Source organism: Saccopteryx leptura, chromosome 6 (genome assembly GCF_036850995.1).
Source record: "Saccopteryx leptura isolate mSacLep1 chromosome 6, mSacLep1_pri_phased_curated, whole genome shotgun sequence".
Taxonomy (NCBI): domain Eukaryota; kingdom Metazoa; phylum Chordata; class Mammalia; order Chiroptera; family Emballonuridae; genus Saccopteryx; species Saccopteryx leptura.
This window is the reverse complement of record NC_089508.1, coordinates 192,141,232-192,163,942: the sequence shown is the minus strand read 5'-3', so window position 1 is coordinate 192,163,942 and position 22,711 is coordinate 192,141,232. Positions and strand designations below refer to the sequence as shown.

Sequence of the window (22,711 nt, the reverse complement as noted above, 5' to 3'; positions counted from 1 at the left end):
GTGCCCGGGCCATCTTTGCTCCAATGGAGCCTCACTGCAGGAGGGGAAGAGAGAGACAGAGAGGAAGGGGTGGGGGGTGGAGAAGCAAATGGGCGCTTCTCCTATGTGCCCTGGCCGGGAATCGAACCCGGGTCCCCCACACGCCAGGCCGACGCTCTACCGCTGAGCCAACCTGCCAGGGCCTGTCCCTATTTTATAGGTGAGGAGACTGAGGCCCAGGGAAGTTAAGTAACTTGAGAAAGGTCCCTTGGCTGGTAAGCGGCAGAGGAAGGGTTTGAATTTGGGCAGACTGTCTGGAGAACCTGCCTGCCGTCCCGCCCACCTCTCTGTCTCGGCGTGAGCCCGAAGCCTGTGGCCTAGAAGGGCTCCCCTTGCTCGTCCCCACCCCACCCAGTGGGGCGAGCCCCTGGGGAACGAACCCCACGCTCCTGCGCCCTCCCCCAGGAACATCGACACCCTCATCGTCGACGTCTACCCCGTGCTGGACTCGCCCGTCAAGCAGGTGCTCTGGCAGTTCATCTACCAGCTGCTGACTTACGAGGAGCAGGAGCTCTGTCAGGAGAAGATCGCGTGCTTTCTGGGCTACACGGCCATGACAGGTAAGCAGCCCCTCATCCTGCCCAGCCCGCCGGGGAAGAGCCAGGCACCTGTGCTCCCCTGCTGGGTACTCCAGCAGACTTGGGCCCCTCTCACACCCAGCTGTGTCCACGTAGATATAGGCCCATCACACCCAGCTGGTCCCAGGCTAGGTCCCACGCTAGGCCCCGCAGATGTGCCTTCCCTGCTTTTTGTGTGTGTGTGTGTGTATTTTTCCGAAGCCGGAAACGGGGAGAGACAGTCAGACAGACTCCCGCATGCGCCCGACTGGGATCCACCCGGCACACCCACCAGGGGCGAAGCTCTGCACCAGGGGGCGATGCTCTGCCCCTCCAGGGCGTCGCTCTGCTGCGACCAGAGCCACTCTAGCGCCTGGGGCAGAGGCCAAGGAGCCATCCCCAGCGCCCGGGCCATCTTTGCTCCAATGGAGCCTTGTGCCTTCCCTGCTTTAAGGAGCAAACGCAGCGTAACCTTAGACACCCCATCTAACTACTTGGGGTCTCAGGTTTCTCACCCACAAAGTGCGGCTGTGCTTTGCACCCCAGGAAGTGTGGCACCAATCGAGAAGTCCGTGTAGCCGCTGTTCTGCAGACCGGCATCGTGAGCGTGTGGCTGGGTCACGTCTGGCTGGGCGCAGACACGCACAGGGCCTGCCATTGCCAGGCCTTCCCACTGCTGCCACCTGCCGCAGTGCCCGTGTGCCCACGAAACCACGCACTTCATCGTTTAGGTTTAGGCCATGGGCATCGAAACCCTGCACGTTTATTCTAGGCGTGCTGCGCCTGCTGGTCACAGCCTGCAGATCTATGTGCTGGCCCTTGTGTGCCCACTGTCCCTCGTCTCAGGGACACACAATTAGTAGGGGGCTCCAGGATTGTAGCAAAAAAGCTCAGGGTGCAGGTGTCTCACACATCTGCCTAGACCTGGAACCTTCCTTTTCATCCCAGAAGTCCCTATAGGCAGCAGTGACTAGGGGTTGAGACCTGGGACCGTGGGGCCCTGGGCTCTTGTCCTGAGAAGAGGCCGCATGGCCACCTCCCCCAGCCTCCCTCTCCGGCTAGCACCCCCCCCCCCCGCTCCGGTTCCTGGTGCCGGTTTCTCTCCCGAGGCTTCCCCTGGACAGCTGTCCCAGAGCCGAGCAGGGCCAGGGTCACAGATGGGCACTGCTGGCCGCTGCCCTCCCCTACCTATGTTTGGTGACCCCACTAGAGCCAGAACCCTCGCCGGACCTAGAGCCGGAGCCGGAGCCGGAGCCCCCGTCGCGGAGCTCCCTGAGGGCCTCGTCCGTGTGCCGCCGCAGCCTGCGGTCCCAGGGCCTGGAGGCCAGCCACAGCTGCGGTAAGGCCCCCGGCCGAGAGGCAGGAGAGGGTAGGAGGAAGCCACCAGGGCCTGGTTGTTGTTGTTGTTTTTTTCCCCACCTGCAAAATGAGAAATCCCTGGAAACAGGCTGAGCGGTGGTCCTTCGGGGCCGTAAGGGTTAGCAGGCTCTTTCTCCGCGGCCTCGGGCTGGGCGGTCTGGGAAACAGTCATTAGACCCCTCATAGCTGACTCTGCCCTCCCTGATTCCCTGCCAGGTCCCAGCGACTGTCCTGAGATGCCTCTTCCTCTGATCCCAGGAGAGCGCCAGGCGGGTGATGGCACGTCCCTCCCTGAGACCCCCAACCCCAAGATGGTGAGACCTCTCCGTCTGTCTTCCCGGTGGTGTCAGTGGGGGGCTGGGGCGGACCCCTGCCTCCCCGACCACCCAGGCCTGGCCTCTGAGGCCGTGTTAGGGCCACCTTGGGGAGGTGGGGGCGGCTAGACTCTCCCCGCCTCCTTTTCCTGCAGATGTCGGCTGTCTACGCAGAGCTGGAGTCCAGACTGAACAGCAGCTTCAAAGGGAAGATCGGGACCACGTCCAGATCCCGTGTGTCCCCACCAGCACCCAGCTTAGTGAGCACAGCAGGTAGGGGCTCGGCCAGCCCAGCTCCTGAGGGCAGCACGGGCCTCTGTCGGCCCAATCGGGTGGCTGGGTGTTGCCCCACCTCCGGGCACAATCCTGGAGTCTCTCTGCTCCATATCCATGGGAATGAGTTGTGGGGCGACCCCAGCAGCCTCCATGGTGAGGAGGCCATCAAGGTCAGGGTTGTCCTTGTCTCTCTGTGTCCCTTCTGAGCCTCACCCCTGCTGTAGATCTAGAAAAGCAGAGGCCGCCCCCAAAGGAGTCCCCCAAGTTAGTATGTGGCCGTTGGATAAACGTTTGAGTGCGTGCCTTGCTCTGTGAATGGAGCAGCTGGAAAGATGGTTACTCGCAGGACACATATGAGACTCCTCTGAAGTTCAGAAGGCAGGACGCAGTGGTCCTGGGAGCCAAGGACCTGCTGGGTGTAGGAAGTGCCTTATGACCCTTGGCCTGGGGCCCGCAGAAGGCCTCTTGGCCCTCTGAGTTTGGATCCGGACTGTCCTGGGCTTAAGCAGTACACCCACCTCTAATCTCTGATCACCCTCAGGGAAGAGTGTGGGGAGTGGGGTCACCCTGATTTTCCTGCACTGTGTCCAGAGAGGGAAAAGAAGGTGTCCAGGGATACAGAATCAACCTACCGTGGGGCCCCTCCCCTCCAGCCTGCACCTGGAACCCAGGTACTGACGGAAGAGGCGTCCTCATGAACCCTCCCCTCCCCCAGGGCCCAGGACCCTGTCCAGCATCTCCTGGCCCAGCGAGAGGCACCTGCCCTCCCCCTGCTACTACCCGCTGTGTTCAGGGGGCCCGGCCTCGCCCAGCAGCTCCGAGTCCCACCCCTACGCCAGCCTGGACAGCAGCAGGGCGCCCTCCCCGCAGCCGGGCCCCGGACCCATCCACTCCGACAGCCCCCCCAGCCCGGACCTGGCCCGCCAGCCCGGCCGCGGGAAGCTCTTCACGTTCTCCCGGCCTGTGCGAAGCCGGGATACTGACCGCTTCCTGGATGTCCTGAGCGAGCAGCTGGGCCCCCGGGTCACTGTGGTGGATGATTTCCTGAGCCCTGAGAATGACTATGAGGAGGTAGGTCTGAGCATGCAGGCGGATGTGGCGGGCCGGGGTAAAGGTGTGATATGGGGGGTCTTTAAGGGGAACAGTGTCCCTGAGTTCCTGCAAGAAGCCTGCTGCCCTGGACCTGTCACAGGCTACCTTTCTTCCCGGCTTGAGCTATCCCACCCTTTGACTCAAGTTATTACACCCCTTACCCAAGGCTACGCCATAAACCCTGTCTCAGGTTACCCCATTCCTTGTCCTTGGCTACCCCACACACCGTCAGGCCACCCTTCCCCCACAGCCTCAGCCTGTCCCACCAGACTGTCCTATCCTTGTCCCCAGGCCATCCCCTTCCCTGCCCCAGGCTATCCCACTTTTCCTCACATTGCTCCACGCTCTACTGCTCCTGGGGCCGGCTTGGTCCTCCCCTCCCCCCATCCTGTCCCCATCAGATGAGCTTCCACGATGACGACCAGGGCAGCTTCGTAACCAACGAGCGGAGCAGCGCCAGCGAATGCGTCAGCAGCAGCGAGGAGGGCAGCTCGCTCACCTACTCCTCCATCTCCGACCACATCCCCCCGCCCCCGCTCAGCCCCCCGCCGCCGCCACCCTTGCCCTTCCACGACCCCAAGCCCAGCTCCCGCACCCCTGAAGGTCCCTGGGGCCCCCCTCAGACTCTGGCCAAACCCCTCACCCAACTCAGCCATCCTGTCCCTCCACCACCCCCGCCACCCCTGCCCCCACCTGTGCCCTGCGCACCCCCCATGCTGTCCCGGGGCCTGGGCCACCGCCGCAGCGAGACCAGCCACATGAGCGTCAAGCGCCTACGGTGGGAGCAGGTGGAGAACTCGGAAGGCACCATCTGGGGTCAGGTAGGTGACCTGGGGCCCCAGGCTGCCATGCACCAGGGGAGGGTGGTCCTGGAAAGCAGCGCTGAGAGCAAAACACTGCCCAGCTTCTAGCCCCTGGCATTTCCCTGATTCAGTTCCCCTGGCATCGGGAACCCGGGGCAGCTCTGGTGAACTCATTTCCTGTGAAGGACACTTCAAAACAGGCCAGCCCTGGCCGGTTGGCTCAGTGGTAGAGCGTCGGCCTGGCATGCAGAAGTCCCGGGTTTGATTTCCGCCAGGACACACAGGAGGAGCGCCCATCTGCTTCTCCACCCCTCCCCCTCTCCTTCCTCTCTGTCTCTCTCTTCCCCTCCCGCAGCCGAGGCTCCATTGGAGCAAAGTTGGCCCGGGCCCTGAGGATGGCTCTGTGGCCTCTGCCTCAGGCGCTAGAATGGCTCTGGTTGCAACAGAGCGACGCCCCGGATGGGCAGAGCATCGCCCCCTGGTGGGCGTGCCTGGTGGATCCTGGTCAGGCGCATGCGGGAGTCTGTCTGACTGCCTCCCCTTTCCCAGCTTCAGAAAAATACAAAAAAAAAACCAGGGCCAGACCCCTTGGCCAACCCCTTGGTGGCACTAGCCCCTTTGCAGTCCCTTGACCCTCTGCCCCAGCACAACTGCTGGCTTCTGTGTGGACGGTGTTCCGAATGTGAGGGTTACCCACCATCAGAGGAGCCAGCTCACCGCCTGATAACTTAGATGATTTAGCTCCTCCCACAGTCTCCTGTCCCTGGGTGTAGCCCGGGGCCTGATGGGGGCTCTCCCTCGGGGAGAGCCGTCCAGCTGCCAGGGTTCCTTCTTACTCGGAGCCTGCCCCTCCCTCCCTTGCAGCTTGGGGAAGACTCTGACTATGATAAGCTGAGTGACATGGTGAAATACCTCGACCTGGAGCTCCACTTCGGCACCCAGAAACCAGCTAGTGAGTGGCCTGAGGGCTCTAGGGGACCCCAATACCAGGGACTTTGTAGCAACCCCCCAGCTGCTTTCTGTGGCATCCCAGGGCTTAGAGCCCCCGAGGTCCGCACTGACTTCCGCTTACTGAGCCACGTTAACTTCTTAGAGCCTCGGTCTTCCCACCTCAAAATGGAGACACTAACAGCTGGCCCTTGTCACATGCTTACCCAAGGCCAGACACCCTCATTGTCATTTCCAAATGAATCCTGTGACACTGACAACTTCCTGATGATAAAACACAGGGAGGCTAGGTGATTGCTCTGTCACACAGCCGGAATCAGGTGGACAGGAGGCATCCACACACCCTTTCCAGTCCCCCTCTCCCCTCACCCCTCTCTGAGCATCTTCCTAGAGTTGTTGGGTGGGGCTCCGGGCAACCAGGGATAGTGTGTGTGGAAAGTGGTTCCGAGAGGGAAGGGAAAGGCCCTTGTCCATCCAGGAAGCATCTGCAAGGTCCAGAGGTGGTTGGTTCCCCTTACTCGACCAGCTTAGTTGCACTCCCCCAGGGCCTAGAGCAGGGGTCCCCAAACTATGGCCCATGGGTCGCATGCAGCCCCCTGAGGCCATTTATCCGGCCCCCGCCACACTTCTGGAAGGGGCACCTCTTTCATTGGTGGTCAGTGGGAGGAGCACATTGACCATCTCATTAGCCAAAAGCAGGCCCATAGTTCCCATTGAAATACTGGTCAGTTTGTTGATTTAAATTTACTTGTTCTTTATTTTAAATATTGTATTTGTTCCCGTTTTGTTTTTTTACTTTAAAATAAGATATGTGCAGTGTGCATAGGGATTTGTTCATAGTGGGGTTTTTTTTTTATAGTCCGGCCCTCCAACAGTCTGAGGGACAGTGAGCTGGCCCCCTGTGTAAAAAGTTTGGGGACCCCTGGCCTAGAGACCCCATGTCCCACGGAGGAGGGACATACACCTTGCATGACGAGTGTGTTAGACTGGGCCGCAGAGTTCACGAGTGGGGACTGGACTCCCGGAGTTCAGTCAAGGCTCTGGTCGGGGTTGTCCTGGCTGTTGGGGGTGGCCCCTCTTGGTCCCTCTCACATCAGCCTCAGCCCAGCCTCCCTTCATTAAACCATCAGTTTCCCTTCCAGAGCCAGTGCCTGGGCCTGAGCCTTTCAGGAAGAAGGAGGTGGTGGAGATCCTGTCCCACAAGAAGGCCTACAACACCTGTGAGGGGCCAGGGAGTCCCAGGGGTTGTGGGGGGCAGGAGGCGGCCCTCCTCTCTGGGGCGCAGAGCCGCGGATTCGCCCCGATGGATGACAGAGATTAGGCTGTAAGGCTCCCCTCGACCCCCTTCTTACACTCTCCCCTCCACGCACACACACACCCTACCCTGCCTCCCAGCGGAGAGATGGTCCCCTTCCCAGTTCCCACATCCAACCAGAAGTCCCTGGGGTAGGGGCGGGGGGGGGGGGGCGGGGGGGCGGGGCCTGGACCCACCCCTCATGCCCCGCCCCTTTGTGGGCGCCCAGTCTGGCCCCGCCTCCAGGCCCTTCCCTAGTATTTTTGGCCCCACTCAATTCTAAACCTATCCCCCCTGGAGAACGCCGCCCTCGCCCTTTAACCGGTCGCAGGAAGGACCTACTCCACCTCTCGGCCAGCTCCTGCCCCGCCCCGGCTCCTCCCCAACCACCTCTAGGGCTCCTCCCAGTAGCCCAGGAGAACCGCGGGGCCCCGCCCGCTCCCCACCGGGGCCCCGCCCGGGCTCACGTGCGGCTCCGCCCGCAGCCATCCTGCTGGCGCACCTGAAGCTAAGCCCCGCGGAGCTGCGGCAGGTGCTCATGAGCATGGAGCCCCGGCGCCTGGAGCCCGCGCATCTGGCACAGCTGCTGCTCTTCGCGCCGGACGCCGACGAGGAGCTGCGCTATCAGGCCTTCCGCGAGGCGCCCGGCCGGCTCAGCGAGCCCGACCAGTTCGTCCTGCAGGTGCCGCGGCCGTGACCCCCCCGCCAAGGGTCAGGGGCTGCTGCTGCCCAGCGGCCTCGGCCGCCTCTGTCCGGAATCTCGCTCCGCTTGCGTTCCCACGTTCACACCTCTGAGTCCCTGTTTACCCCCTTGAATGACCAGGTCCCCCTTGGGGTCTAAAGTAGACGGGATGAGGGTGCCCCCTAGAGGTTGTGCTTAATTTTTCCCAAGGGAATACCAGGCCTAGACGGCCAGCGGACCCCCCACCCCAGGCTGTGACGGGGCAGTGGGTCTTCTGGTCTGAGGGATGGACCCTGGGCCTGCCTTCGTACCAGATGTTATTGGTTCCGGAGTACAAAACCCGCCTGCGCAGCCTCCACTTCCAGGCTACCCTGCAGGAGAAGACAGAAGAGATCAGGGGCAGCCTGGAGTGCTTACGCCAGGCCTCCCTGGAGCTCAAGAACAGCCGGAAGCTCGCCAAGATCCTGGAGGTCAGGGCACATCCCCCCCCCCCTCCCTGTCGCTCTACCTGCCCCTCTGCCCCTGGGGCTTCAGCCCGGAGTCCATCCTGATGGGTTAGGGGGTGAGGCGTGGGGTAAGTACCTGCCTGCGCCCCCTTACTCTCCACAGTTTGTGTTGGCCATGGGCAACTATCTCAATGATGGACAGCCCAAAACCAACAAGACCACGGGCTTCAAAATCAACTTCCTGACGGAGGTGAGGAGCTCATCTTGCTCTGACACTGAGGTTGGGGAAGGGAGGCCAGGCCTCACAAGCAAGTTGGGGCGGAGCAGAGGAGGGACCATCAGGACCAAGGAGGGCCCTTCCCCCAGGAAGAGGAGCTGGCTGGCTGCCTGCAGCAAAGGTTGGAGTCGGGGTGGGGGTGCTCCTCTGAGCCCAGCCTCAGGACGTGGAATTACCGAGAGCAGGAGAGCAGGGAGGAAGAGCTCCAGGAGAAAGGAGAACCCGTCTGGTACCCTCAGTAGCAGCACACCACTCAGTTTAGTCACACACACACACACACACACACCCCAAGATGTAGGATCAGAAAAAAGACAGGTCAAATACTCAGTCTTCCCCCAGGGTTTCTGGGACTTTTCCTCAGTGTGCCTTTTGTTTTTTGGTGTTTTTTTTTTAAAGAGTAAAGGCCATGGCCGGTTGGCTCAGCAGTAGAACATTGACCCTGCGTGTGGAAGTCCCAGGTTCAATTCCCAGTCAGGGCACACAGGAGAAGCGCCCATCTGCTTCTCCACTCTTCCCCCTCTCCTTCCTCGCTATCTCTTTCTTCCCTTCCCGGAGCCAAGGCTCCACTGGAGCAAAGTTGGCCCCGGGCGCTGGGGATGGTGCCGTGGCTTCCACCTCAGGTGCTAGAATGGCCCTGGCTGCAGCCGAACAATGGCCCAGTTGGGCAAAGCATCGCCCCTGGTGGGCATGCCGGGTGGATCCCTGTAGGGCACATGTGGGAGTCTGACTGCCTCCCTCCTAATTTCCAAAAAACACAAAAAGAAAAAAAGTAAAAAAAAAGAGGAAGAAAAACTTCAAATTTAGATATAACTAGTTTAGGATGTCTGAGGCTTAGATGGGCCACAGGTGCTTCTGGAAAACCACAAGAAGAAAGGTCTATGAGTGATGCTCCTCATCCCCTTGGAGTCAGAGAATCTTGGGCTCTGTCTGCTGACAAAGTCAAACTCACAAGGACAGGAAAACCTAGGACCCACCACACACCCCCTAGCTGGGAGCTGGGGGCCTGGTTCCAGGGGACCTCAAAGTTCTGGGCCAGGAAACCTCTTAACTCCTAGGAAGACCCATGGCATCCCAGCAGGTGAGCCCTCACAGTAAGGAACTCTAGCGATCGGTTTATGAGCTTTGGACTTAGTGAGTGTCGAGGGCCAGGAATTGAAGCCGCAGTCTGGGGGAAGCAAGACTGAGTGTGCCTGGTCCCATGTGATAAGGAATCTGATGGGGTCCTTGAGGGGGATATATGTTGGGGGTCACTTGCAGCTAAACTCCACCAAGACAGTGGACGGGAAGTCCACCTTCCTGCACATCCTTGCCAAATCGCTGAGCCAGCACTTCCCTGAACTCCTGGGTTTTGCTCAGGACCTGCCCACTGTGCCCCTGGCTGCCAAAGGTAGGCTGGGTGGATGGATGGGGAGGCAGAGGCACTGCCGTCCTGGGCTGGAAGTGTGGCCCCACGAGACCCTGTCCCCTTCCCTACAGTAAACCAACGGGCCCTGACCAGTGACCTGGATGACCTCCACGGCACCATCAGCGAGATACAGGCTGCCTGCCAGAGCATGACCCCCTCCAGTGAGGACAAGTTTGCTGTGGTTATGACAGTATCCTTTGAGCAGCCTGTCCCAGTGCCACAGTGGACCCTGGGGCGGTCAGGCACAACTGGCTATGACTCCGGTGACTACCGCAGACCCTGTCTCCCGGCAGAGATTCTGGGCAGAGGCTGCCGTGGGTCCAGGGGTGCTGGCAGAGGGTCCATCCTGGGTCATTTAGAATCCAAGCCCTTATGCCAAGTCTGTGTGTCACTGGAAGGAGCATTTTTGACTGTCCTAACACTGCCACCTTATTCCATCATCCTGGTCCACGGGAGAGCCCAGACTTGTCACGAGATACAAAAAGAGACTTGTGCCTGACCGGTGGTGGTGCAGTGGGATAAAGCTTCAACCTGGAATGCTGAGGTCGCCTGTTCGATACCCTGGGCTTGCCTGGTCAAGGCACATATGGGAGTTGATGCTTCCTGCTCCTCCCTTTCTCTCTCTCTCTCTCTCTCTCCTCTCTGAAAATTGAATAAATAAAATCTTTAAAAAAAGAGACTTGTCAGGCCCTGGCCAGCCAGAGGCAGCCTGTCAGGAGAGAGGAGCATTCCCACTGAGCACAGAAAATGACACGCGCTACAGAAAAAGAGAGAGGGTTCGGCTTGGAGAGGGACGGGGGCTACTCCGAGTGAATGGTTGGGAAAGAGGGGGGTGGCGGCCTCTGGCCAGAGCCAGGAGGAAAGAGAGAGTGGTCCTGCCAAGTGGGGCAAGTGAACCCCTGGGGCTGGACAGGGTGTGGCGGGCTTCAGGGCGAACTTGCGGGCACTAGGACTGGAGCCCCCGAACAGGGTACAGTCCTCAGCTGAGCCCTCGGTCTGGGGCAGCTCGGCTGCTGTCTGGGGTCACTGCCTAGGAACCCGGGGATACCCAGCCGGTTGGCTGTTTCCTTGACAGAGGCCCATCAGTCGTTCCTGGAGACGGCCCAGCCAGTGTTGCGGGCACTGGACGGGCTGCAGCTGGAGGCCATGGAGGAGCTGGGCAAGGCGCTGGCCTTCTTCGGGGAGGATTCCAAAGCCACCACCTCCGAGGCCTTCTTCGGCATCTTCGCTGAGTTCATCAGCAAGTTCGAGGTGAGCCCGTCAGGAGGGGCCCGTCAGGAGAGGTCAGGAGCAGAAGTCAAAAGAGGGGAGTCTTTCTGTGAAGCAGGGGGTTGGGAAAGCACCCCCCAGTGAGTGACACCACCCCCAGCCTGGGAGGGGAAGTCTCTGCCCTGGCTCTGGAGTGGCGAGATGAAGCAGGGTGGGTGTTGGGGAGTTGCTCTTAGAACCACCGACCAAGCCCTTCCCACCTGCCGCTTCCTCCCCAGCGGGCGCTCAGCGACCTGCAGGCCGGGGAGGGTTCTCGCAGCTCAGGGATGGCTTCCCCCCTGGCCTGGTGACGGTGGTGGCCCCGCGCCCAATTCAGCTCGGGCGTGGAGAGGGACTCCGGAGGCTGGGACCAAGAAGGCAGCCTGGATGCCACCGACGTCTGGGTCACGCCTGCCCCGTCGCACGCCTCGTGCCTGGAAGCTCGGGCATCTCTGCCCGCTGGGCCCGCGTCTCCAGCTACCTCAGCCGTAGAACTTCGGCCACCTGGAATGCACGGGGTTCGGCCGAACCCCCATCTCCTGGCCGAGCTCTGGCCGTAAGCACTGCTGGGTGCGTGGGACAGGAGCAGACACGGACTCCCAGGGAGAGTGAGCCACCACTGCCCACGGGCACTGGCGTGTTCGCTCCGGGAGGACCGTCCTCAGGTCCCGGGCGTGGCTGTGCCATGTTCCGCTGGCTTCCTGCCCCTCGCCTGCTTGGCTCCCAGGCATGCAAGCAGGAGCCGGCTGCACGAGCCCTCAGGCCACAGGGGACCCGGGGCGGGGTGGGGGCAGCAACCAGCAGGTGAATTGCTCTGCTATTTGCTCCTCCATGACTCAGCCAGAGCACACCAGGTTCGGAGGAAGGACATCTAAACCTTGCTTAGCCCTCTCTGAGTGGGCCGGGGCACACTATCATGGAGCACAGACCTCGTGGACCCCAAGCCCTGGAGAAGGAGGCAGAAGAAGCCCCTGAACACGCCACACCATGGGGCATTGAGGCCTGGAGGTCCCTTAGCCAGCCAGGGCCTCCTAGGGCTACTCTGAAGAAGGCAGGCAGGCAGGGAGGGAGGGAGGAGAGCCCTCCCGTCTGCAGCCAGCCTGGGTCTTGGAATCGGGAAGAAACTGCAGTTGGTTGCTGCTGCCCTGACGGGGTCAGGTCGGATGGAGGTGGAGGAAAGCAGGGGAGAGAAGTAGACAGGACTGGATTAGGAAAACCCTTCTGTTAGACTGCAGAATGGAGGGCTTCGTCCCGTGGACTAGCTCCAAGCAGCGTAGCAGGGGTCACTTTGCAGTGGGCAGTCTGGGAGTGGGGGCGTCATCAGAGTAGGGGAGCCAGCGCGGGGAGATGTCTAGGTGGTGAATGACCGGGACTCGGTGGCTGATTGGAGACGTGACGGTCCCTGGACCAGGTCCTGTGAGTCAAGCCGGCTTAGGGGTGAAGGACACAAGCGAGGATATATTTGGGATCCCAGCCGCTGTTCTTCATGTGTGTCTGGAGCCCCCGGCGGGGACTGGGGATGGAAGAGAGAGCTGCCTGGACCCGGGGCGCAGGGGGTGTGGTGGGCAGGGAGGGCGTGTTGACGACATTCATTCCTTCCAAGCTCCAGTGGGCAACTCCTGACACCAAGCAGCTTCCTGTCGCCGCTTTCTTTACCTTCCAGGGAAGTCTGAACTGGGCTCTACCCCCCTCCCTTGGATTCTTTCCCTCCCACTGGGCTCAAACAGCCCACGTGGCTCCCAGGGGACCCCTTCCGTTCCAGCCAGTCCCCTCCCACAAGCCCCCTTTGAGGCCCTGTACATGTTTTGTGGGGGTCGTTGCTGTTCCCCGCTAAAACAGCCTGTCTAATTCAAGGGTGGGGAGGAAACACCCACCTGGGATGCGTGCTATACATGTCTCCCCGGCAGCTCAAGCTGGGTTAATTTCCATACATTTCCAAAGCTGTGTCTCTGAGAAACAGGCAGGAGGGCAGTTAATCCCCATTCGAGATCTGTAGTGATGACAGACGTCACCAGGCTGCGAACAGGTGTCATCCCACAGCCCAGGGAGCCTGTAGGGCATTTTCCTGCTGGTTAGAAACACATGGTAGATCCAGCCCTGTGCCAGGGAGCACAGGTTGGCAAGCTGAGCACTAGTTAGGTTTCTCCCTAACATCCCTTCTATGGGTTATCTCTTTGCTACGTAATGCCTGGTAACAAACTGTCCCAAAACTCAGTTGCTTAAAACGGCGGCCACTTACTGCTCATGAGTCTGTGGGTCACCTAGGCAGTTCTGCTCTGAGTGGGCTCAGTGGGCTCACTCATGTATCTAGAGTCACCTGTGCTGACCATACAGGGCCCTCTCCCATGTCTGGGGCGTTGGCTTGGGAGTGTTGGGGTGGTTTCATGTGGCCTCTCATCCTCCAGCCAAATTGCCGGGATGATTCACATGGTGGAGGCAGGGGTCCAAGAGAAAAACAAAGGCAGGCCCTGGCCGGTTGGCTCAGTGGTAGAGCGTCGGCCTGGCGTGCGGAAGTCCCGGGTTCGATTCCCGGCCAGGGCACACAGGAGAGGCGCGCCCATCTGCTTCTCCACCCCTCCCCCTCTCCTTCCTCTCTGTCTCTCTCTTCCCCTCCCGCAGCCAAGGCTCCATTGGAGCAAAGATGGCCTGGGCGCTGGGGGTGGCTCTGTGACCTCTGCCTCAGGAGCTAGAATGGCTCTGGTTGCAACAGAGCTACGCCCCGGATGGGCAGAGCATCGCCCCCTGGTGGGCGTGCCGGGTGGATCCCGGTTGGGTGCATGCGGGAGTCTGTCTGACTGTCTTCCCGTTTCCAGCTTCAGAAAAATTCAAGAAAAAAAAAAAAAGAAAAGAAAAACAAAGGCAGAGGAGACACCTTTTTAGCCGAAGCTCAGAACTGGCATGCCATCCCTTCCACCACAGTCTATTGTCAAAGCAAGTGACAACCCAGCCCGGTATCTAGGAGAAGGGAAATGCCTCCCACTCTTGAAGAGAGAGGCGGTAAAATCACATTGCCGAGGATTCCGGGGTGGGTGAGAAATCAGGCCGTTTTTGCAATCACTGTACCATAGGGCCTCTTGGCCAGGCACCTGGTACATTACCGACCCTAGCCTCCTTAAAGTCCTCAGTGCCCCTGGCCCTGCCTGGACCCAGCATGGCTCTGGCGATCTACCCTCATGTGTCCTCCAGGTGGGATGCTCCTCACTCTCTCTTACCTAGTTACCCATGAGTGACCTAACCCCTCTCCAGACACACTCAGTCCGGTGGGCAGCAGTGGTCTGTGCCTGCCTGGAAACCAGCGTCCCTGGTCCCTGCCGGGGAAAGCGCCCTGGTTTTCCTTTGGGAAAGTATCCCTCCCCCCTCCTTCCACACCCTGGAGCAGTGCCGATTGGATAAGGATGGTCTTCGTGACTCTGGCTGGGTGGTTCAGGGTCAATTCAAGATTCAACTTAGAACTGTTTGGGAAGGGAGGTGTCCTTCTGGATGAATTGCTGGCTGTAAGGAGGGGTGGACGCCTAGAGGGAGCCGCCAAGACCACCCCCTGGAGATGACCTGCCTGGGTATGGAGTCGAGACAGGAGAGCAGAAGAGAGCTCAATCACTCCGGACATCTCTCTGGCCCTGGATCCAACAATGCCTGAAGCAGGAATCTGGACTTGTCAGTTTCCAAGCCAACAAATTCCTTCCCCATTTGTAAATTTTTAAAATTTTATTTGAATTTTTGGCTTAGGCTGGTTTGGACAGGTTTCTGTCCCTTGCAACACGAAGGGGGTTGACTAATATACATCCATCAACAGATGCTTAGAGATGTTCAGTCTTTTAACATTCTCAGTGAACTCTCTTCGTTCGTAAATGCACTTGCCAATATCTTTTGACTGCCTCCGAGGAGCCAGGATTAATGCCGAATGCAAACATCTTGTGGTTCCGTGTGTCTGAGTCTGTTTTCCTAGGGTTGTGTTTCCTGGTGGTTCTACATCGAGTCAGGACAAAGCCCTATATGGGAGCCAATATGTCCCCCTCCCCACTCCTCACCAAATGACAAGGTGAGAATGCAAGCACCTTTGCACCAGGACTTTCTCTCTCAATAATACCAACAAATAACATAGTCTAATTACACACCGCCTTTCCTAATAACATCACTCAGTAGTTACGAGGTAGTGTGCTCAGTGTTTTTACAAATTTCATTTCATTTTACTTTGACAACAACCCTCTGAAGTGGGTTTTGTTCCTTTTTACAAATAAAAAAGTCTGAAACTCAGGAAGGTTATGTGACTTGCTGGATCAAAAACCTGGGGTCTGTCTAAATCCAAAGCCTGTCCTCTGAGTGGAAATATCTTCCTTGTTTTGCTTAATATCATTTTTACAGCTTATTTAATTTTAATAGTAATGTTCCAAGGACCACAGATGCTGGTGACTTCAACATAAAGCGACTACCTCATTTCTTACTACTTTCTGTTCTTGCTCGGAGGACCATAACAAAATACCACAAACTGACTGACTGAAAAAACAGGAATCTAAGAAAAAAACAAAAGAAAGAAAAAACAAGAATCTAGACCCTGGCCAGGTTGCTCAGTGGATAGAGCATCATCCCGATATGCCAAGGTCGCAGGTTTGATACCTGGTCAGGGGTACATATGATAAGCAATCAGTGAGTACACAACTAAATGGAACGAGTTGATGCTTCTCTCTCTCTCTCTTTCTCTCTCTCTCTCTCAAATCAATGGGGGGAAAACCCCACAGGGGTCTATTTTCTCATTGTTCTGAGCCTGGAAGTTCAAGATGAAGGTAGAGGCCGGCTTGGTTCTTGCCGAGTGTGTCCTCCTGGGCTTGCCGACGGCCACCTTCCTTCTTACTGTGCCCTCACATGGCCTTTTCTGTGTGTGTGTGTGTGCGCGTTCCTGTGTCCCTTCCTCTTCTTAAAAGGACACCAATCCTATTGGATTAAGGCCTCACCCAATCTTATTTGCCATCTGAAAGACGCTATCTCCCAAAGTCCTGCACTCTGAGGTATTGAGGGTTAAGACGTCAACATACACATTTTGGGAGGGGCGCACAGTTCAACCCTTCCTACCGCCTTATCAGCTGGGAAGGGGATAAGAGTCCTCCTGGTTTCAAGGAGGCCTCAGAGATCACTGGATTGAGCTGATGCTTTCAGGAGAAAGGATTCCATCGAAGCAGGATTTTCTCACCTCCATCTGCAAATTTCTATGCACTGGCTCTCATTTTCATCCTGTGCTGGTCAGGCCTTGCCCTTCCTTTACTGCCAGTCAGAGCTAATTTCCTGTCTGTGCTATATTCCTGCCCGCCCCCAGCTCCCGAGTGTCCCAATGCACCAGTGACCTCAACTTACTCTCCACTAACTCTTTCCCCTTTCCCTGTAAACATCCCTCCTCCCACTCAGGGGGTCGTCAAACTTTTTATAAAAATCGCCCACTTTTGCAGTGCTGGTCAACCTGGTCCCTACCGCCCACTAGTGGGCGGTCCAGCTTTCATGGTGGGCCAGTCGCAGCGCTGTTTGGTTGCCTGGTAGGGACCAGGTTGACCAGCACTGCAAAAGTGGGCGGTTTTTATAAAAAGTTTGAAGACCCCAATTCGGCAAACTATGGCTCGCGAGCCACGTGCGGTTCCTTGGCCCCTTGAGTGCAGCTCTTGCACAAAACACCACGTGTGGGCACTACCTTGATAAGGAATGTACCTATCTATATAGTTTAAAATTTTTGGCTCTCAAAAGAAATTTCTTTTTTTTGTATTTTTCTGAAGCTAGAAACGGGGAGACAGTCAGACAGACTCCCGCATGCACCCGACCCGGATCCACCCGGCATGCCCACCAGGGGGCGATGCTCTGCCCATCCGGGCGTCGCTGTGTTGCTACCAGAGCCATTCTAGCGCCTGAGGCAGAGGCCATAGAGCCATCCCCAGCGCCCGGGCCATCTTTGCTCCAATGGAGCCTTGGCTGCGGGAGGGGAAGAGAGAGACAGAGAGGAAGGAGAGGGGGAGGGGTGGAGAAGCAGATGGGCGCTTCTCCTGTGTGCCCTGGCCGGGAATCGAACCCAGGACTTCTGCACGCCAGGCTGACGCTCTACCACTGAGCCAACCGGCCAGGGCCCAAAAGAAATTTCAATCGTGTACTATTGCTATTTGGATATCTGTTGACTAATGAGTTTGCCGACCACTGGTCTAGACCCCAGTGTCTGGTACCCTTTAGAGCCAAATTATTCTGGCTGTTGTTTACACTGGCTGCCTCTGCATCCTCACCATCCAGTCACCGCTCAGCATATGGCAGTCTGGCTTTCTCTCTCATCATCCCCCTGAACCTGCCATCACAAGAAGCTACGGGGAGGTGTCCTTATCTTAACTGACCTTTATTCAAGCAGCACTGGGCACTGTTTGCCCTCCCTTGGCAAATTCTCACACACCCAGGCTTCAGTTACCAGGTGTCTACTCCCAGATCAAACCCTGTCATCAACTTGATTTCCCATTGGCCCAGGTGTTTAGAGACTTTGCACACAGTCAGTGCTCGATAATTGCCCATTAAATCAAACCAAATAACATCAAGGTAGGGGGTTCCCAAGCGGCTCAAGAAAATTACTGCCTCCTTTCTGTAAAAAACAGTTTGGACACCTGTCTCCAGACTCCTAAAACCAGGGTTGAAAAGTCAAGTCTGCAGAGGCCAGGCAAGTAACACAAGCATGACGTGGGCGGGAGTAAAGAAACAATGACACAAGGACAGGGATGACAGGTAACTGAGACAGGGACAGGGGTGAGGCAATAGGAGGGCTGAGCACCGAGGAGCTGGAGGTGGAGGAGACCCTTCTGCGGGGGGGGGGGGGGGGGGGGGAGGGGAGCCTCCCACCCCTCCAGCCATGGACTTCCAAGTGGGAAAGCACCGCTTGTGGTGCCTGATCTTCGGGTCTCTCAAAGACAGTCCGAAACTCAGATTTTTGTTTGCAATGTCCTGATGAAATATTGGCAACCAATTCAAAACTTGAGAAAAGGTGATCAATTCTGAACCAAAGAAAACATTTCTGTGAGCCAGGTGGAGCCCAGCTGCGAGTTTGTGACTTCTGAAATAAAACATCGACGTCACTTGATGCATTCCTAGTACCCTGGGGTACGGGGATCCCTAAAAATGAGACTCCATTTGTTTTAAATGTTAGCAGGGGAGCTAGCTCTTCTGGGGGCTAGTTGGGTGGTCTGAATGGAACGATACCGATGACTGTATTTTAAAGATGCCCTTTGTGTTAGGAAATTCACCGGGATGGTACGTTTAGCCACAGGAAGGCAGGACACACACGCAGTGTTCTGGGGGGGGGGGGAGGGGACTGCAAAGTCACCATGCAATCAATTGCTGTTCCACAGAGCAAGGGGTTCAGGGGTTCAGAGTCTGTTTAGTTGTGCAGATAAACTACTCTTTATCTTGATATTGCCCTGGAAGGTATAGAAAATATTTTCTCTAGAGAGATTGACGGGACTCCTGATGGCATCAGCATCAAATGAACACAGTGAATGTGTGATCTTGGACCATGTGGGTTTGGTGTGGGGGTTTCCACAGAAGGAAGTGGATGTCCCCAGTGTCCAGTGTCCAGAGGCAGGAAGGACTGGCAGTGTGCAGAAGGGGACTGCCGTCTGGGGTGGAGGTGGGGACTCCCCACCAGTGGAGGTGATCTGGGTCCTGCTTCATAGGAGCTACAGGGAGAGAGGCCCAGCCACTAGAAGAGCAGCCTCTCCCCCACTGAGTATTGAGCAGTCACCATGATGTGGCCTTAGTTGTGTTGGAAGGAGCTGTCCACGTGAGGAGGGCATTGATTCAGGGAATGCAAACAGCTTGAGCAGACGTGGTGGCTCTGACCACAGAAGCTGGCCAAAGTGTCAAGCACATGGCCACATCTCTAAGGGGGGGTCCCCCAGAAACTCCTTGAAGAGGGGAACCCCAGGAAAAAGACCAGACTTGGAAGTTCACCCCACAGAAATAGTCAGAAATGCAGAGAGAAATCGAGGCATGTGATTGTTCCTTGTGGAGTTAATCAGAAGCAACCAGGATGTCCAAAACTCAGGAATCAGTGAAATGAATTCTGGAACAGTCAGATGTTAGAACATAATATAGTGAGTGATTAGAATGTTGAGGCATTGTTAAGGTCATGGGAGAATATTGATGATGTAATAAGTAAAAAAGAAAAATACAGGCCTGACCAGTGGTGGCGCAGTGGATAAAGCGTTGACCTGGAATGCTGAGTTTGCGTATTCGAAACCCTACACTTGTCTGGTCAAAGCACATATGGGAGTTGATGCTTCCTGCTCCTCCTCCCCTTTCTCTCTCTCTCTCTCTCTCTCTCTCTCTCTCTCTCACTCCTCTAAAAAAAAAAAAAGAATAATAAAAAAGAGAAAAATACTAAATTGCATATGACAAGATAACCTTGGGTGAAACAAAACTTTCTGAACCTTTCATAAGTGGAACAGGGCTGATTGGAGCGACCCAATTTGGACCGGAACGTTGATGTCCATATGCACTGTCATGCAAAACTAAATAATGTAGACACTGGGGAACGCACTGATGCTAATGTCTGTGACTATCTTTCTCTGTGGATACTTTCTCCTGATGGAAACACAAATCATACTAACAGACAGACATCCTAGAAGCCAGTGAGGCTCAGAGCCTGAAATGAGGAACCAGAGAGCAAGCTTTAGGCTGGACTAAAGATGACTATGCTTTCTGACCCAAATTCCGAAGCTAGAGGGTCCTGAAATGTCCTAGTGCTGTGAGTGGGAGTGACTGGGGCCATGGAATACGGTGGACAGACGGCCATCTCATGGTCAGTGCTGGCCCTGCCCATTGTCTATCCTCCAGTAAACCCAAGGGACCCTGGGCTGCCATTTCCCACGATATGTCTTGGCCTACTGGCTAGTTTGTTGGACTTTGAGCGGATCCCTGGCCTAAGCTGGTCCAGGCAGAATTCTGCCCCAGGGGATTTAAAATAATACCTGGAGATTCCAGCCTCACTGTGACTGCTTTCTGGAACAAAAGAGATGTGAACTTGCCAGGTGGGCCAGAGGAGCAAAGAAACAGTCCACAGACTGCCATTTCTAAGTGCCTGTTATCAGCCATCCAATCTACCTCATGAGAAGAGCATCCTCAGATTGCCAAGGGCCTTTCAGTAATCATTAATTTAATCCTGGTTAGTGAAGGAATCTGCAAAACGTAGTTCTCTTCAGGTGATGTTATATTGTTCAAAACCATGTGTGCGTGTGCATGTGTGTACACGTGCGTGTGTCTGTTGAGGCATATACACATATATACACATGTATACACACAGAAATAATTCATAGTCCTTCTGAAGTTATCATGGACTCAGACACATGCGGGAGAAACAAATCTCAGCTATAATTCACACATTCAGAGATTGACATTTCCACAGGAAACTTAAATGAAAAAAGAAATGAGAAAGCAAAGTACAATTTAATTTATTACTAAATATATATATATATTTATAATATTATAATAAATATAATATAATATATAATATAATATTATATTATATTTATATATATAAATATTTATATATATATATTTGAAAGAGGCAGGGAGAGAGAGAGACAGGAACATCGAGCTTCACCTGTATGTGCCTTGACCAGGGAATCGAACTAGCAACCTCTGTGCTCTGGGATGATGCTCCAACCAACCTAACTATCTGGCCAGGGCCCAATTTTTATTGAGACAGAGGGAAAGAAAGAGAGAGGAGAGGGAAGGGAAGCATTTGTTGTTCCACTCAGTCGTGCATTTTTTGGTTGCTTCCCATGTATACCCTGACCGGGAAACAAACCGGCAACCTCTGTGCTTTGGGACAACGCTCCAACCAACCAAGCTGTCCAGCAAGAAATGAGAAAGCAAAGTACGGTTTTATATCAGTACCTTACACAGCAAACTGAAATGCCTGCCAAAGGTTTTGATGGTGCTCACTTAAGACTTTATCTCATTGGCTCTAGAAAAGAGTGAAAAGAAATGACAGGCCCTGGCCAGGTAGCACTGTCCTGACATGTTGAGGTTGCACGTTTGATCCCTGGTCAGGGCACATATAAGAATTAACCAATGATGACATGAATGAGTGGAACAACACATTAATGTCTCTTTTTTTCTGTCTCTTTCTCAAAATCAAATTAAAAAAATAAGAAATTACAAATCTCTTAGGCAAGCCAATATGCTATAATTTTTTTGTTGTTATAATATTTTTACCCCCCCTCCCAAAATAGCTCAGCCTGACCTGTGGTGATGCAGTGGATTAAGTGTTAACCTGAAATGCTGAAGTTGCCAGTTCTAATCCCGGGCTTGCCTGGTCAAGGCACATATGGGAAGCATTACTACGAGTTAATGCTTCCCAATCCTCCCCCTTCTCTCTTCTCTATCTATAAATAAATAGCTCAAAAAGCCTATTCTATACCAAAAAAAGGTAAACACTTATTATACCCTAAGTGGAGGAGGAGATGAAGAAGGCAGCTTTTTCAAAGTATTTGGATACGTTCAAGTGCTTAACTTTGTATTGTCCTGATAGGAGGATGTCCTATGCATCTATATAATTCCCCAGAATGAAAAGTGGTATGTGCTCTGAATCTTTTTCATACAGGGGAAAAAAAAGAAACACAAAGGTAGGCTGGATGTAAATATCTATACCATCAGGCAACATCGCTGGATGTAAATATCTATACCATCAGGCAACATCTCACTACACAGATCCGTTTGCTTGGCATTGAGGGCCCAAGCCCGATGCAACCAGGATGCCCAAACACCAGTGAAATGAATTATGCTGCCTATGAGCGGCCCGAAATATTAAGTGTAGTCTCAAATTTTTATATTTTCCAGTTGGTAGAAGTATTTGAAACATACAATACTTGCAAAAAAACACATTAGTTACTAAAAACTAAAGGTCCCCAAAACAAATGAGATTTACACCTGTAGCGACAGTCAAGAACCACCTTTCACTTGCTCAAGAAATTCATCTCCAAACCTTGACTAGTCTTTCCTTAGACTAAGTGCCAAGTGATACTTCTGAAAAATGCTGTGCAAATGGGTTCTGATTATGCTGACTCAGGAGCTGAACTCCTGAGTCACAGGGATCACGGATATAGGAGACATTTTTCATTTGCTCAGTATCTTTTCACGCTGAGGAGAAACCTCTATCCTGGAAAACAAGCAGGACCGTTGTCCTGGGGACACAGAGCTTCTGCCTAATGAAAGACTGGGTGCTGAGTTCTTGTGTTTTTCAGGGGCTCCCAAAGTCTCCAGCATTGCAGAATTCTTATCTTCACACCACTCTGAATTGTCATCCCTGCTGGCTTCTCACAGCTTCCTTCTGGGACAGTTTTCATTTTTCCTCAAGTACATTTTTTACGTGAGAACTTTTTTGGTAGTGAGTTGCTACCTGTGGGTAGTAAATTCTTTCAGTTTTTGTGTCTGAAAATGTCTTATTACTCATGTTCCTTCTGCGATTGCCTGTGATGCACATCTCAGTTTGGTGGCACAGTGGATAGAGTGTCAACCTGGGACACTGAGGTCCCAGTTTCGAAACCCTAAGGTCACTGGCTTGAGCGCAGGCTCACCATCTTGAGCATGAGGTCACTGACCTGAGCGTGGGATCATTGATATGATCTCTTGGTCGCTGGCTTGAAGCCCAAGGTCACTGGCTTGAGCCCAAGGCCACTGGCTTGAGCAAGGGATCACGCACTCGCTACCCCCCCGCCCCAGCCAGGTCAAGGCACGTATGAGAAAGCAATCAATGAACAACTAAGGTGCCACAACTACAAATTGATGCTTCTTATCTCTCTCTCTTCCAATCTGTCTGTCCCTCTTTCTCTCTCTCTCTAAAAAAAACCCCCAAACAAACAAACAAAAGAAGAAATGAAAAAACTGACAATGTTTTGCACTATTTAGGTTGTTAATCCCAGTACACAGACGCAAAAATTAGTATCATATGGAGAGGTGACCA

At 55.0% G+C, this 22,711-nt stretch overlaps 1 protein-coding gene across 2 annotated transcripts in view; it reads left to right on the top strand.

Moving 5' to 3' along the window:
- Positions 1–14,550, top strand: part of GRID2IP (Grid2 interacting protein) — a 29,424-nt gene extending 14,874 nt beyond the window's left edge. Inside the window, exons 7-22 of one of the 2 annotated variants that reach the window (XM_066342293.1) lie at positions 445–599; positions 735–737; positions 1,807–1,935; positions 2,172–2,269; positions 2,425–2,542; positions 3,261–3,616; positions 4,039–4,458; positions 5,305–5,392; positions 6,531–6,608; positions 7,168–7,364; positions 7,679–7,834; positions 7,974–8,060; positions 9,345–9,474; positions 9,564–9,682; positions 10,579–10,743; positions 10,980–14,550. In XM_066342293.1, the coding sequence (XP_066198390.1) occupies positions 445–599; positions 735–737; positions 1,807–1,935; positions 2,172–2,269; positions 2,425–2,542; positions 3,261–3,616; positions 4,039–4,458; positions 5,305–5,392; positions 6,531–6,608; positions 7,168–7,364; positions 7,679–7,834; positions 7,974–8,060; positions 9,345–9,474; positions 9,564–9,682; positions 10,579–10,743; positions 10,980–11,051 (2,371 nt within the window). In that variant the 3' untranslated portion in view covers positions 11,052–14,550. The remainder of the gene's footprint in view (positions 1–444; positions 600–734; positions 738–1,806; positions 1,936–2,171; positions 2,270–2,424; positions 2,543–3,260; positions 3,617–4,038; positions 4,459–5,304; positions 5,393–6,530; positions 6,609–7,167; positions 7,365–7,678; positions 7,835–7,973; positions 8,061–9,344; positions 9,475–9,563; positions 9,683–10,578; positions 10,744–10,979) is intronic. The other variant, XM_066342294.1, reaches the window with a different exon arrangement.
- The last annotated feature ends 8,161 nt before the right edge of the window (positions 14,551–22,711 follow it).